This window comes from Schistocerca americana, chromosome 2 (genome assembly GCF_021461395.2).
Source record: "Schistocerca americana isolate TAMUIC-IGC-003095 chromosome 2, iqSchAmer2.1, whole genome shotgun sequence".
In the NCBI taxonomy this organism is placed as follows: Eukaryota; Metazoa; Arthropoda; class Insecta; order Orthoptera; family Acrididae; genus Schistocerca; species Schistocerca americana.
This window is the reverse complement of record NC_060120.1, coordinates 258,183,003-258,200,026: the sequence shown is the minus strand read 5'-3', so window position 1 is coordinate 258,200,026 and position 17,024 is coordinate 258,183,003. Positions and strand designations below refer to the sequence as shown.

The following is a 17,024-nucleotide window of genomic DNA, read 5'->3' as shown; positions in this document are numbered from 1 at the left end:
TAAATCAGTAAGAGTATGAGGGGGTGAAGATCTCTTCTGAACAGCACGTTGCAAGGCATCCCAGGTATGCCCAATAATGTTCATGTCTGGGGAGTTTGGTGGCCAGCAGAACTGTTTAAATTCAGAAGAGTGTTCCTGAAGCGACCCTGTAGCCATTCTGGATGTGTGGGATGTCGCATTTTCATGCTGGAATTGCCCAAGTCTGCCAGAATGCAAATGAACATGAATGGATGCAGGTGATCAGACAGGATGCTGACGTACGTATCACCTGTCAGAGTGATATCTAGACATATCAAGGGTCCCATATCACTCCAACCGCACATGCCCCACAGCATTACAGAGCCTCCACCAGCTTGAAGATTCCCCTGCTGACATCCAGGGTCCATGGATTCATGAATTTGTCTCCATACTCATACACGCCCATCCGCTCGATACAATTTGAAACGAGACTCATCCGACCAGACAACCCGTTTCCAATCATCAACCATCCAATGTCAGTGTTGTCTGGTCCAGGCACGCATAAAGCTTTGTGTCTTGCAGTCATCAAGGGTACATGAGTGGGCCTTCGGCTGCGAAAGCCCATATCAATGATGTTTCGTTGAATGGTTTGCACGCTGACACTTGTTGATAGCACAGCTTTGAAATCTATAGCAATTTGTGGAAGGGTTGCACTTCTGTTACGTTGAATGATTCCCTTCAGTGTTCATTGGGCCTGTTGTTAGGATCTTTTCCTGGCTGCAGCGACGTCGGAGATTTGATGTTTGATCGGATTCCTGATATTCACTGTACACTCGCGAAATGGTCGTCCCCACTTCATTGCTACCCCAGAGATGCTGTGTCCCATTGCTCGTGTGCCAAGTGTAACACCATGTTCAAACTAACTTCAATTTTAATAACCTGCCAATGTAGCAGCAGTAAGCGATTCAACAACTGCGCCAGCCACTTGTTGTTCTTAAGTTGGTGTTGCTGACCGTAGCGCTGTATTCCGCCTGTTTACATATATCTGTATTTGAATACGCATGCCTGTACCAGTTTCTTTGGCACTTCAGTGTATTTCATGATATAAAAGAACAGTTTAAATTCAGTCACATTCCCCACCTTCTCCTTTTCCTGAACACATCCACACCCTGTATATTGCCCGCCGCCTCAATCTCCCTCAAAACTTGGTGTCTCCCTTCCTCTCCACCACCCCCCCCCCCGCCCCCCCCCCGCCCATTGCCACACCTTTACCATTGTATCCCACCCTTTCTCCATCTCCACACCCTCCGCCTCCTTTCCCAATGCAACTCCCAGCATCTACCCCTCCTGGATGATGAGCTTCGCCCTGACGTCTGCCTTCCCCACCAACTCTAACCCCACCTTCCTCCTGCCTCCTCCTCAAGGCTCCCTGTCCTCCCCCTCCCTTCTCCTGAGGGGCTTTCCCCTCCTATGCCCCCCTCCCCCCCCCCCTCTCCTGTGCTCTCCTTCAGTGTCTCTGCATTCCCTCCTGCCTTGCTTCCCTCTTGATCTTGCCACCCCACTTGTCTCCTGCCTCTTGGTGCACCCGCTGACGCCCCTACTGTTTTCATCCCGCCCCATCCCCTGCTGCACCTTGCTCTCCCCTCCTTTTCCATCCTCTCAGGCCTCTCCTTCTCACTTGGCAGTTTTATTCTTCATCATGTGTGCTCCAAGTGGGTTTAAAGTGTGTTGTTCTGGAGTCTTTTTAATACTGTGGCCAACTTTTAACCTGTGTGTGTGACTTTAGTGTCTTTTTTTGTGCTCTACAAATCACCAACTGTGTTTTTTAAGTTTATGTCGACTTTTTTAATTGTCCCCCATGAACGTCTCCATGTCACTGTATTTTTACCTCCATTACCTCCCCGTACTCTGTTTCATGTCCCCCTTTTTTATTGCCTCTGTATGGAACATTTTCTTCTTGTATTAGCTGTCATGTCACTCAGCTGAAGAGCGGCAGATTGTGCCGCTGACAGCCCTCCCGTGCCAATATGGGGCAGGGGAATGAAATCACAATAAAGAAAAAAAATCAATCACGTTTATAGCTGTCGTTGACAAGTGAGGTCAACCAAAGTTTGCTGTACCCTCTCTCTACTCCAACCCATAACTGTATTGTGTTGTTTGACCTCATGGTTGCGGGCGCAGCGTATTTGAAACGGATCGTGTTTGCACAGGGCGTGTTGGAGTATGGAGTGGCACACTTAAGTGTGGGTTGTTTGTTTCTAAATTAGTTGTGAGTGCTGATAATGATTCATTGGACTTCTTGAATGCTGTTTGTGAGAATAATATTCAAACAGTTTGTGACTTTTTGTTAATGAGTTTTTATGTCAGCAGTTATGCACAATAATTCATTTTGGGTTTGGAATTATTAGTGCAGTGTGTTGTTTGTGGTTGGATGTTTAATTTTGTGTTTGCTTTTTTGTTAGTTACGGGTGTGGCAGCAAAGTTATCTACAGCTACATGGATACTCCACAAATCACACTTGAGTGCCTGGCAGAGGCTTCATCAACCACCTTCGCACTAATTCTCTATTATTCCACTCTTGAACAGCACATGGAAGAAATGAACACACCTATCTTTCCTTCCACACTCTGATTTCCTTTATTTTATTATCATTTGGTATCTGCTGTTTGGAGCCCGCAGCTTCGATAGGCAAACATTCTTGGAAATTACCACCTTTTTTTGAACAGGTATATTTTTCGTTTATTTTTGGAGGATTGGGGGGGGGGGGGGGGTTACAAATTCAACCTCTATACAACAACCCTGGGTTCATTAATCCTGTAACCGTTTTGATGCTCGTTATTAGCTAAGGAATATTTGTTACTAAGAGGTCAAGTGTGTTTTCACAACTGTTTATTATACGCTTGGCCTCATGAACTAACTGCTTGAAATAATTTTCAGAGAATCCTTTTAGTACAATTTAGGATGATGTTTTGTGCTTACCTTCGGTTTTAAACACATATTTTCGCCAACATATTGAGGGTAAATTAAAGTCACCACCAACTTTACTTGTATGAGTCCGGTGTGTGTAAGTTGACTAGTAGGTCTCTGTGTGTTGCAGTGGGGGTGACATGTTGACCACAATTAAGTTCCTACAGTTCTTTGGCTATATTGCCGAGTACATGAAATGCTACATTTGTGGAGAAGGTATGAGATTGGCCACCATTCTCATATCTGTGCACAGGGATCAGTGTATGTGGTATTCTGTGTGTCTTGTATGTAGCATTGTCGGCAGTACGAGATACTACGTTCTATCTGTAGCTGGCTGTGGCTATAATTGTTCTATTTTTTTTTCTGACGATTATGTTTTTGTATGGATTATGTTTCATTATAAATGTGATTTTCGTGGTTAATATAATGAAATTTGTTTTAACTATGTTAGTGAGGTTCGGTTTTCGATACTAGATATGTTGGTGAGTTTTGGTTTTGTGGTACCGTGAACTTCGTTTCAGCTATACAGGCCATGTGAAGTGTTAGATTAGAGTTGTAGGTCGGGTCATGAGTGCCTTTAGTAACATTTGACTTTTGCAATGTCTCAGGAATTATTTTGTATGAAGAGAAACAATACAGTAAATGAGAAAGTGAACATGGCAGCCGCCCACCTTTCCACGTCACACCTATGACACTGTCAGATACCGGATTTGTCAAGTTATGTAGTTTTGTGGTATATGGGTTTTGTTTGAACTATAAAGGTCAAGTGAAATTTTCAGTACATGGTTTTGGAGCTACGTGTTTGGGATTTTAGTATTATGGACTTCGTTTGAGCCATTTAGTCCAAGTAGAATTTCTGATACACGTTTTAATTTTTTTATTTTATTGTGGTGTTGTTGATGGTTGAGGATTTTGTCTGCCTGATTTTTGCATTAGAATTTGTTTTCATGTCTTCATTATTAAGATCGTCGTATATTAAGCCTATTTTCGTCCAAAACCCCTTAATTTCCTTAACTGTCCCACAAGTGTAATGTTATTTCTGCAGTTAAATATTTTTCCTTTTATTTGTGTCTTTTTGTGTATCTAATGAGTGATGTAATGCTCACTGAATTTTATAAGATTGAAATAGGGTTGCCCACCATCTTGATGACGCAGGTCGAAGACGGTGGTACCACAATCATCAGTTTGCCGAGCATGTAAATCTAGACATATCAACATTTCTTCTACTAGTACATCACCCGCAAATGGATTATGGAGACGTATGGGTGACTGGAATCAAAAATTCCTTGTTGATGATGTTAGAGGTGAGAGCAGCACTGTTTTTGTCACTTCTTCAATGCCTACTCCTGCCTTGACACTTGCATAATTTGTGTATCTGCCACAATTTCTGCTATCTGACATATGTGATTATCAGCAAAAAATTAAGACTTTTCGTTCCCTTTGCACACTTGAGGCCATTTGACTGATTTTGTAACCACATTTCTTTGTGTACAATGTTATGGGTGAAAAATTTACGGTGTACGGCTGTTTGTAATTATTATCTGGACTCTTATGTTTCTGAGTGACATTGTTTGTAGAATCACGTTTGTCATTATAGCTATTTGATGCACTTACTTTTATATTTCCAAGTTTTGTGCTTTTTCCACGGTGGTCTTTGCCTTTGACATCACTGGTAGCCGATATTTCTTTGAGGTTGATCCGATGCTCTGTTTGTTGAGTTTTACAACCAAGGTTTTGCAGCTGTTTCTCCAGTAAGGCTACAGTCCTTTAAAGTTCATCGATTTCACTGTTGGGTCATTCCATGCCAAACTGAGCCTGAGGCTTATTTTTTGAAAAAAATGCCAAATTTAGCAATGTTATAGTTTTTGGAATCTACAAAAGTTGAATTTTACTGTCCTGAAAAAATTATAAAAATTACATAATTAGCTGAGGAAATATAGTTTAACAAAAGTTGGCGAGTCTACAGATGAGGATGAAAAACAAAAGGTTTGCTTTTTGTGTTGGCAGCTGTTTAATAAATTTGGGTTGCAGCGATTGTTGATGTTTTAATTGTTAAATTTCAAGAGCAGAATCTTATCTTTCTGACAAACTTCAGTTTTTAAAGAAAGGTAAGTTATTAAGTATGCAGCTAATTCACAAAAGATACTATGTATTTAGTGTCCCACCTGTGACAAAAAACATGAAAAAGTTTACCTTCTAATTCAGCAATTATAGTAATTCCATATATTTTAGGTTAGAAGTAAGAAAAACAAATAAAAACATCCAATGAACCATAAGGCACCTTCTAAGTTGTAAATGATCATTTATAAATGTTAAAAGAAATTGTGTCCCACCCGTGACAGGTTTTTGGAGGTTACTCAAATCTAAACCATTTAACACTTCTTGTTATTGTTAAGTTAAATTGGTTGGTATAACAAGTGATTTGATGGTTTACACTAAATAAAAACTTACTGTTTATTCATAAAATGGGGAAAACAACATCAGCAGAGCGTATGAGAAAACTTCGAGAAAAACTGAAGAAAGATATCAGCAAGTACAATGAAGTACAATAAAGAAAAAGAAAGAGAGCGGGATAAAAGAAGAAGGGAAAATATGAAGATGAAGGTATCCTCCAGTGAAAAATATGTATTGGAATATCGAAAGAAGGAAGCTGAGAGAAAAAGGAAGTACAGACTTAAACTAAAATCCATATTAATTGAAGATCAGTCTGAGACCTGTATTTCCCAGTTAGGATCATATAAATGTCCTCAGTCCCTTGGCAAAGCTGTTTCTCGGGTAAAGAAGGTGCTTCCTTCAAGCCCCTCAAAAAAATCAGCAGCAAAAAAAAAGCTTGTAAGTGAAAGCTTACCTAAAAAGGTAGTAAAGCAGATTTTCCCAGTAGTGAAGAAAACATCTTGTAAACTTACAGGTGATAATCTGCTCAAAATACAAAAATTTTTCACAAATGATGAAATCAGCAGGCAGACATCTGGTATAAAGGTTGTAAAGTCTATTGTAGACCATGAAACTGGGAAAAAGAGTTAGCTTGCAGAAACGTCACATGAATATGACAGTTAAGGAAGCATTTTTTCTTTTTAAGCAAGACAATCCAGATATTGATATCAAGATTTCAAAATTCTACGAGTTGCGGCCTAAGAATGTTGTTCTGATGTCTCAAATGCCTCACAATGTATGTGTGTGCAGATATGCTAACTTCGACTTCATCATTGAAGCCATTCACAAAGAAATAGCTAGTTTCCCTGCTACTCACACTCACCTTATGAATCTTGTTTGCTGTGATGTAGAAAGTAAAATATGCATGACAAGTCAATGCAAGAAATGCATCATGATTTTTCACACATTAACAGATGGAAAGTTTGATTTGTGTGACATAATATCTTGGAAAAAATGGACCGAACATGAGTGTCACCCTAAACAGACTACTACCAGTGGAACACTTTGTGAAGCTCTCTCTGAACTTCAGTCTCAACTGAAAACATTCAAGGAGCACTTATTTGTCAAAATGATGCAATCTGGAGCTTTCAAGACTGTGAAAGCATCAGTTAGTGATGATGAAGTGATATTGCAAATAGATGCAGAAAACTGTGTAGCACTGGCACAAGATGAGATGCAAAGTGCCCACTGGAGTCATACAAAGATGACAGTGGTCACTATTTGTGTTTGGATGAAAATAGGGCTACAGTCATTTGCAATTGTGAGTGATGAACTGTGCCATGACAAGTACTCAGTTTATGCATGTTTGAAGATTATAATAAGTAAGCTGAAACAAGAGCTTCCCAATTTGACCTCGATACAAATTTTTTCTGATGGTTGCGCAGGTCAATTTAAGAACAAATTCACCATTTCTAACCTCTGCTACATGATGCAAGACTTTGGAGTGTCTGGAGAATGGTTTTTCTTTGCAACATCACATGGGGAAGGTGCAGTGGATGGCATTGGAGCTGTAACAAAAAGGGCTGTTTGGAATAAAGTTAAGCAAAGAAAAGTCATCATCAGCAATGCACAGAAATTTTTAGACTGTGCCAAATCATCTGTTTCTGGAATAAACTTTCTTCTTCTGACAAAAGATCATATTGATGAAAACAGAGACCTTCTGGACGGATGCTGGAAAGCTGTTAAAAAAATAAAAGATATTCGCAGCAAGCATTACTTCAACGGTTACAATACCTGTAACGTGGTAGAACTTTCCTAAAATCAGATTTAGAGAAAGTGGAGGTTTTTCCACTTTCACCCAACATATATTCACTAATCTACACAGATTCTGAGATGAGTGATGAGGAATCATATCCTGATGTCCTGCTGACACCCAATTCCCAAGATGTTACAGGTTCAGAACCAGCTGTGGAACAAATCATATCAGGAACATTTATTTTAGTTGAGTTCCAAACTGCAAGAAAGAAATCCACTACATATACAGGGTGTTACAAAAAGGTACGGCCAAACCTTCAGGAAACGTTCCTCACACACAAAGAAAGAAAATATGTTATGTGGACATGTGTCCGGAAACGCTTACTTTCCATGTTAGAGCTCATTTCATTACTTCTCTTCAAATCACATTAATCATGGAATGGAAACACACAGCAACAGAACGTACCAGCGTGACTTCAAACACTTTGTTACAGGAAATGTTCAAAATGTCCTCCGTTAGCGAGGATACATGCATCCACCCTCCGTCGCATGGAATCCCTGATGCGCTGATGCAGCCCCGGAGAATGGTGTATAGTATCACAGCCGTCCACAATACGAGCACGAAGAGTCTCTACATTTGGTACCGGGGTTGCGTAGACAAGAGCTTTCAAATGCCCCCATAAATGGAAGTCAAGAAGGTTGAGGTCAGGAGAGCGTGGAGGCCATGGAATTGGTCCGACTCTACCAATCCATTGGTCACCGAATCTGTTGTTGAGAAGCGTACGAACACTTCGACTGAAATGTGCAGGAGTTCCAACGTGCATGAACCACATGTTGTGTCGTACTTGTAAAGGCACGTGTTCTAGCAGCACAGGTAGAGTATCCCGTATGAAATCATGATAACGTGCTCCATTGAGCGTAGGTGGACGATCATGGGGTCCAATCAAGACATCACCTACAATGCCTGCCCAAAATCTGTGTTGATGACGTGATTGCACAATTGCGTGCGGATTCTCGTCTGCCCACACATGTTGATTGTGAAAATTTACAATTTCATCACGTTGGAATGAAGCCTCATCCGCAAAGAGAACATTTGTACTGAAATGAGGATTGACACATTGTTGGATGAACCATTCGCAGAAGTGTACCCGTGGAGGCCAATCAGTTGCTGATAGTGCCTGCACACGCTGTACATGGTACGGAAACAACTGGTTCTCCCGTAGCACTCTCCATATAGTGACGTGTTCAATGTTACCTTGTACAGCAGCAACTTCTCTGACACTGACATTAGGGTTATCGTCAACTGCACAAAGAATTGCCTCATCCATTGCAGGTGTCCTCGTCATTCTAGGTCTTCCCCAGTCGCAAGTCATAGGTTGGAATGTTCCGTGCTCCCTAAGACGCCGATCAATTGCTTTGAACGTCTTCCTGTCAGGACACCTTCGCTCTGGAAATCTGTTACGATAGAAACGTACCGCGCCATGGCTATTGCCCCGTGCTAATCCATACATCAAATGGGCATCTGCCAACTCCGCATTTGTAAACATTGCACTGACTGCAAAACCACGTTTGTGATGAACACTAACCTGTTGATGCTATGTACTGATGTGCTTGATGCTAGTACTGTAGAGCAATGAGTCGCATGTCAACACAAGCACCGAAGTCAACATCACCTTCGTTCAATTGGGCCAACTGGCGGTGAATCGAGGAAGTACAGTACATACTGACGAAACTAAAATGAGCTCTAACATGGAAATTAAGTGTTTCCGGACACATGTCCACATAACATCTTTTCTTTATTTGTGTGTGAGGAATGTTTCCTGAAAGTTTGGGCGTACCTTTTTGTAACACCCTGTAGATATGCTGCAATTGCACAGAGAAGTGTAGAGGACAATGATCTGTTGGGGACTCAGCAAAGGTATTTACAGCTGACGAGCAGGGTGTATCCTACATAGAGCTTAAACAAGTTCTTGCTATTCTCCCGAATCCAAATGTCAAACATGTTAGGAACACCTTATATTATGAGTTTCCCGGCAATTTAGACATTTCCAAAAGTGGGTGACAGGTCAAGTGTATATTTTTTCGAAGTGGTACATTCTTCAAGTGAAATAATTAAGTACTCAGAACTGTAAACTAATACTGTACCAAAATTTATATTATGTATAAGTAACAAAGATGTTCTACAAAGTTATTAAAACTTAAAGTGCCCTCTGAGTATATGTTACCTACTGATTCATAGCTAACTGACATAATAAAATCGGTTTAAATAAAAAAAAACAGATTGTACTTCACATGAGTCCCACCCATGACAATTCCTTGTCCCACCCGTGACAGTCTTTGATTGCAATTATTGTAGGTAAGTATTACTAATCTAATATTTATTGATATTATGTCATGTAGAGAATTGTTTTATTAATGTGAATTCAATATTTTCAAAAGAAAATAAGTGCATAAATCACAGATTTTTTCTAAAATGTTGGTGGTTATTCAATGCTACATCTGTTTGCTGTCCCACCTGTGACAAAGTTTTAAAGATGAATAACAGCGCAATTTGTAAACTTCTGACATTCAGATTTAAAGAGAAGGTAAAACAATTATTTGTAAGGCAACCAGTCAATCTTTACTTTATTTCTATTTATACTTTATGTTATATCGGCATCTGACTGTTGAAAAACGTAGTGCAACTGTCCCACCCGTGATAATGGAATCCCCCTGGTTTTTTTTATTTTTTTTATTTACTTTTTTTTTTTTTTTTTTTTTTTAAGTTAAAATGAGACTAAAGTCATCGCAGTGTTTACATATGAATGTCAGTGTATTTACATTTGCCACAGTTTTTTCACTAGACTTTGGTCTTGTAATGATTTGTTTATTTATTTATCTTTTGCAGCAGTAACATTTCCAGGTTACAAGATTTCTTAAGAATTCTTTTTATGCATACAATGATCTATAATTAACCATTTTCGATGTTTTTCTCTTCCTCTTAAACACAAACCACACAGGTACATACATCATACTACTGTTGTTGTTGTGGTCTTCAGTCCTGAGACTGGTTTGATGCAGCTCTCCATGCTACTCTATCCTGTGCAAGCTTCTTCATCTCCCAGTACCTACTGCAGTCTACATCCTTCTGAATCTGCTTAGTGTATTCATCTCTTGGTCTCCCTCTACAATTTTTACCCTCCACGCTGCCCTCCAATACTAAATTGGTGATCCCTCGATGTCTCAGAACATGTCCTACCAACCGATCCCTTCTTCTAGTCAAGTTGTGCCACAAGCTCCTCTTCTCCCCAATTCTATTCAATACCTCCTCATGAGTTATATGATCTACCCATCTAATCTTCAGCATTATTCTGTAGCACCACATTTCAAAAGCTTCTCTTCTCTTTTTGTCTAAACTATTTATCGTCCACGTTTCACTTCCATATATGGCTACATTCCATACAAATACTTTCAGAAACGACTTCCTGACATTTAAATCTATACTAGATGTTAACAAATTTTTCTTCTTCAGAAATGCTTTCCTTGCCATTGCCAGTCTACATTTTATATCCTCTCTACTTCGACCATCATCAGTTATTTTGCTCCCCAAATAGCAAAACTCCTTTACTACTTTAAGTGTCTCATTTCCTAATCTAATTCCCTCAGCATCACCCGACTTAATTCGACTTCTACACATGCTAAAATTCAACTAAGAAGTAGAATGAGTTGCCAAGCAGTTACTATCTGGTTTGTATATGAAGTTAGTTTCATTTACTGTTAAATTCTTTACATCAATGGGTAGGCAATTAAAGATTTTTTGTGGCTGAATACCTCTCTTCTCTCTGTGCCACACTCAGGCTGAGTGATGGATAGAGTTGAATGCTTTCTCCTTGTAGTATTATATTCACAAATGTTCATGTTGTTTTCCAGCTGTGATTGTTAACAATAAAACTCATTATGCAGTGTCCAAGAATATGTTGCCATGAGACATTACTGAATGAAAATAGGAAAAGTAAGTCAACTTTTTGACTTATTCATCATGAAATCCTAATATTATCTGTAATGTGAAAGTTGCCAAACTTAGACATTTAACAAGATAACATGTGACATCTGGTTATTGTTATTATCAATATCAACACTTAAAATGTAGAATATTTTGTTTCATTTATTGATTTACTGTCATTCAGTGTTTCTAATGATGTAGTCAGGCCTGTGCAGTACATGACATAACTGCAAGAATTTTGTTTATCTGAATTGAGTGATAGCCCATTTGCAGAGAACCAGTAGTACATTTTCAATAAAATATTCACATTTTAGACAGAATTGATTAGAATATTTGCATTGTCAGCAGAGAGAAATATTTTCCCTCCACTATGCACTATTCATATGTGATATAGATGAGACTGCTTAACTTATTTACTTGCTAAATGCTTTGCAATTTCTTCCACTTCTCCCATGGTCTCCCCCTTTCTTTTCCTACTACTTCCCCCAACTTGCACTATCACAGTCCTCATCACAGCTTTCTTCTTCTTTTTTGCATTGTGCTAGTGCAGATGTGAAATGTTTGGACATGTTACACTAATGTAGCTGTAAGTAATATTTAACATAAATATGTCACATTTTTCTTTTTTGTAGGTAGAGGAGCAAGATGAAATGCCAAGGCAGATATGCTTGAGCTGTCTTAATAAATTGGAAAGTACATATGAATTTTATACCACCTGCATTTATGCTCAATCGACAATTCAGAGACTTCTGAGAGCTGAATCTCTACAAGATAGTGATCATGTTAATGAACTTGGCAATAAGGTAAACATTGCTGTTTATTATTTTGATTAAGGCTTGAAAGTTAGCCATCCACCAAAAGGGGAAGAACTATACTTGAGAAAAGGTGAAATGACAGAAATGAAGGGGAAGAAAGTAAACCAGAAATTCAGTAAACATAGTTGTTTCAAGAACAGAACATGAGATTTAAAATATGCCCTTTTTACAAGCTTTTGTATTCGGCTACTGTAACGTTCAGATGGAAACTCTAAGGATATTTAGCAGGAGGTGGATGGCTGTGACATATTTCAAATTATTGAAAAAAATTAAGAGCTAACTGGGATATCTACACTTCATTTAACAAAGAGCCATTTTAGATGTAGATATTGTCTGATATTTGCATTTTTTGACCTAGAAATTGGGTACAATTGTGTGAAGGATTAGCCTTGATGACAATTACTATGTAATAATTTTCTGACAAATTTAAAATTAAATAGAGTATTTGGCAGCCACGATCACGTGTTGTAATATCTTTATTTTTTTTCCTCACTGACGGGTTTCAGCAGAATCTAGTTGTCGTCTTCGAATTTTCTGTAATAATGCTACTGCACATAAATTGCACAAAAAATAAGTAATGCACACACCCCTAATAAAGCAAAATTGTCACATTGGCTTGTCAAATATATGCAGCTAAGTAAATAAAAATCCATAGCACCAGCAGTGTGCACTGAAGTGGAGTATTTCCTGATGTGCCATCACTATAACTGCTCCATTGATGAACTTGGCTCCTTTCCAGGGCACACTGTTAGTGCTACGGACTTTTTATTTACTCTGTTTTGTGTACCTGAGAAGCCAATGTGGCACATTTTGTTTTATTAGTGGAGTGTATGCTGGTTATGCACATTAGTATTATTTCCAGAACATCCAAAGATGACAGCTACCCTCTGACGAAACAGTTAATTGAGGAAATTAAAAAAAAAAATAAAAATATTACAACATGGGATCTTGGCTGCCAAACATTCTTATTAGTGAAATATCAGATCACTCCCAGCAATGTGTGCAACTTATAATTTTAAATTAGTCTGTTGCTTGTTCCACAGATGGTATGCACTACAATTAATTACTTGAAACTCTTCAATATGTTACATCATTCCCATTTCAGATGCACATTTCAAGTTGTTTGTTGGCCATATGATTGCAGTGTAATGCAATACTTCCTACAATTATGGTAACTGCGTATATTTATAGAGTCAACATTCTAGACAAAAGTAACTTACTCTTTTTGCTAACTTCATATCACAGAGTAAATTGTCAAGGTATTTTATGACTGCTTAATTTGCTGTTTCTGTACCGTACAAAGGCTTAATATGTGTTAATTAAAGAGTGCTAATTACAGATACTGTCAATTTTGAACTGATTTATTGCTGGCAATTCAGTTTGTGATAGAGTATATGTGCAATATATGTGAAACAGAATTGCTCTCCAGGAGACATAAAGTACACACATCAAAAAAATTTTTGCATCACCCCCGTTCCCAGAACTCAGTTCCAGTCATTCCACTAGGAAGGAGTCATATTGACTGTAGTCCAACCGTGCCTAGACGGCCAATACCGTGGTTCGATCGCGTCCGCATTGTTACTTTGTGCCAGGAAGGGCTCTCAACAAGGAAAGTTGTAGCAGTTCGCCTACTTTGTTTATTTCATGTGTTGTATTCGGTGTCGCGGTACTGGCTGAAAAAAATAGGGATTGGATGTGCAACTACTATAAATGATGTAGCCAACAGATGCACAGTTGCGTCTCACAGTCTTTTACTTTCACTTTTCACAACTCTCCAATAAGACACAGCTATAAATGTATATGGCCAGTGCACTATTGTTCTAACTTCCCATAAGCTTCATTAATAGTTAGCAGCTACAATAGTTTCCTGTTGAACATCTATGAGCAGTAAAAGACTAACCACACAGTTCACAGTCTTTCAAATATATTGAACAGTCACTGTCATTGCTTTGACACACAACCTATTGGTGTAACACTTATTTCACTGTTAAGTTGATGCATTGTTGTTGTTCTAACCAACACATGTTCCTCGTCTGAAACTTGGCCGTAGGCAGACTGACTCGTGACCAAAATTCAGGCCCTTATGTATCATCACAATAATAGGTGCTCAAACTAGACATTGTTCGATGTTTATTTACAGAAATTACAATTAAAACAAAACTCATTAAATTAACTGAATACTTCAAAAAATTCCATCTTTGTAACAATGTCTTCTACTATAAGAGTTAGGCCAAATTCTTTGCTTAAATCACGAAATTAACAAATATAGTTAGGCGAACAATACTTTTGACAAAACTGTTAATTACTGTGGAATTAATTAAGGGCTGGCTTTGCTAACACATTTTCAAATATAGCCAAATAGATACTTTAAGATTACTAGTATTTCGTCTTCCAAATGTTTATAATTAGTACAGAACTTACATTTGTTTATACATCAACAGTAGACTTTAAGTTACGAAACAATTACTGATTTCACCCTATAGCAAAATATGCTAACTAGGGATAGTCAAAATAAATTATAGAACCAATTACATACATAAACTAAGCATAAAGTTAGCTCTGGTGTTATATTCTTTAAACCTGAGGACCAACCTTTATCTTTTACAATAATGCAGATTCTATTCACATATGTTAATGGTAATTAGTTAAAAGTGAAAAAATGAATTTTAAGGAGGCAGATAGCGAAACAAGGGGGAAGTAAAAATTATCCCAGTTTGCTTCATCACAAAGTGTCCAGGCGTCTCGAAGTGAACCAAAGCGAAATTGTTTGCACGTGGAGGAGATACAGAGAGACAGGAACTGTCGATGACATGCCTTGCTCAGGCCGCCCAAGGGCAAGGTGGATGACCGCTACCCACGTAATAGCACGGAGGAACCTTTACTGTAATGCCACCATGTTGAATAATGGTTTTCGTGCAGCCACAGGAAGTCGTGTTAAGAATCGAATTGTGCACAATAGGCTTCATGATGCGCAACTTCACTCCCGACATCCATGGCAAGGTCCATCTTTGCAACCACGACACCATGCAGCGCGGTATAGATGGGCGCAATAACATTCTGAATGGACCACTCAGGATAGGCAACACATTCTCTTCACCGATGAGTGTCGCATATGCCTTCAACTGGACAATCGTTGGAGATGTGTTTACAGGCAACCCGGTCACGCTGAATGCCTTATACACACTGTTCAGTGAGTGCAGCAAGGTGGAAGTTCCCTGATGTTTTGGGGTGGCATTATGTGGGGCCGACGTACACCGCTGGTGGTCTTGGAAGGCGCCGTAACAGCTGTGTGATTCGTGAATGCCATCCTCCGACTGATAGTGCAACCATATCTGCAGCATATTGGTGAGGCATTTGTCTTCATCGATGACAGTTTGTGCCCCATAATGCACATTCTGTGAATGACTTCCTTCAGGATAACGACATCGCTCGACTAGAGTGTCCAGCATGTTCTCCAGACATGAACCCTATCGAATATGCCTGGGATGGATTGAAAAGGGCTGTTTATGGACAATGTGACCCATCAACCACTCTGAGGGATCTGCGCTGAATCGCTGTTGAGGAGTAGGACAATCGTGACTGACAGTGCCTTGATGAACTTGTGGAAAGTGTGCCATAACAAATACAATTGTGCATCAATGCAAGAGGACGTGCTGCTTTGTAGCAGAGATACCGGTGTGTACAACAGTCTGGACCACCACCACCTCTGAAGGTCTCACTGTATGGTGGTACAACATACAATGTGTGGTTTTCATGAGCAATAAAAATGGCAGAAATGATGTTTATGTTGATCTCTATTCTAATTTTCTGTACAGGTTCCGGAATGCTCAGAACCAAGGTGATGCAAAATTTTGTGTGTATTAGTGCTGCTTGTTAGTTCTTTTATCGTAGAGGAGAGGGGGATAGGCTGGGGAAGGTTGGGGAAAAAAAAAAAAAAAAAAAAAAAAGGGGCAGGTCTCTCAGACCCCAGGATGAGAGGGACCACCTGTCTGCAGCGGCATTGAAGTAGTGCTAAAGGAACTTGACGCCGTGAATCCTCCAGGGCTGTCCATAAATCCATAAGAGTATGTGGGTATGTGGGAGATCTCTTGTGAACAGCACATTACAAGCCATTCACGATATGCCCAATAATGTCTGGTGAGTTTGGTGGACAGCGGAAGTGTTTAAACTCAGAAGAGTGTTGCTGGAGCCACTCTGTAGCAATTTTGGATGTGTGGGGAACCACATTGTCCTGCTGGAATTGCCCAAGTTCATCAGAATGCACAATGGACATAAATGGATGGAGGTGATCAGACAGGGTGCTTACCCATGTGTCATCTGTCAGATGTACCTAGACGTATCAGGAGTCCCATATCATTCCAACTGCACACCCCCCACACCATTACAGAGCCTCCACCAGTGTGAATAGTCCCCTGCTGACATGCAGGGTCCATGGAATCATGAATTTGTCTCCATACCCGTACACATCCATCCACTCGATACAATCTGAAATGAGACTTGCCCGACCAGTTTCCACTCGTCAGCAGTCCAATGTCAGTGTTGACAGGCCCAGGTGAAGCGTAAAGCTTTGTGTTGTGCTGTCATAATAGGTACACAAGTGGGCTTTCGGCTCTGTAAGCTCATATCAATGATGTTTCGTCGAATGGTTCACACGCTTACAGTTGATGATTGTCCGGCATTGAGATCTGCAGCAATTTGCGGAAGAGCTGTACTTCTGTCCCGTTGAACGATTCTCTTCAGTCATCGTTGGTGCCATTCTTGCAGGATCGGTTGCCAGCAGCAGCAATGTCAGTTTTACCAGATTCCTGATATTCGTGGTACACTCGTGAAATGATCCTATAGGAAAATCCCCACTTCATCACTACCCTGGAGATGCTATGTCCTATTGCTTGTGCGTTGACTATGACACCATGTTCAAACTCACTTAACTCTTGATAACCTGCCATTGTAGCAGCAGTAACCAATCTAACAACAGCGCCAGACTTGTCTTATAAATACAGTGCGAATTGCAGTGCTGTATTCTGTCTATTTACACACCTCTGTATTTGAATATGCATGCCCATACCAGTTTCCTTGGGGCTTCAGCATGGTATCCGTTACGAGTTCAACACTGGACTGTGGTTTTCATCACAAATGTATTACAGTGTTCACAAGTTTGCCCAAGAATGTCTCTC

General features: G+C 39.6%; 1 protein-coding gene across 4 annotated transcripts in view; it reads left to right on the top strand.

Annotated features, from left to right (window-relative positions):
- Positions 1-17,024, top strand: part of LOC124594768 (mucin-12-like) — a 100,788-nt gene that overhangs the window by 28,910 nt on the left and 54,854 nt on the right. For 2 of the 4 annotated variants that reach the window (XM_047133162.1, XM_047133161.1), the window contains exon 2: positions 11,668-11,838. In XM_047133162.1, the coding sequence (XP_046989118.1) occupies positions 11,668-11,838 (171 nt within the window). Of the gene's footprint in view, positions 1-4,080; positions 4,230-10,962; positions 11,045-11,667; positions 11,839-17,024 lie in introns of all 4 variants that reach the window. The other 2 variants (XM_047133163.1, XM_047133164.1) reach the window with 2 other exon arrangements.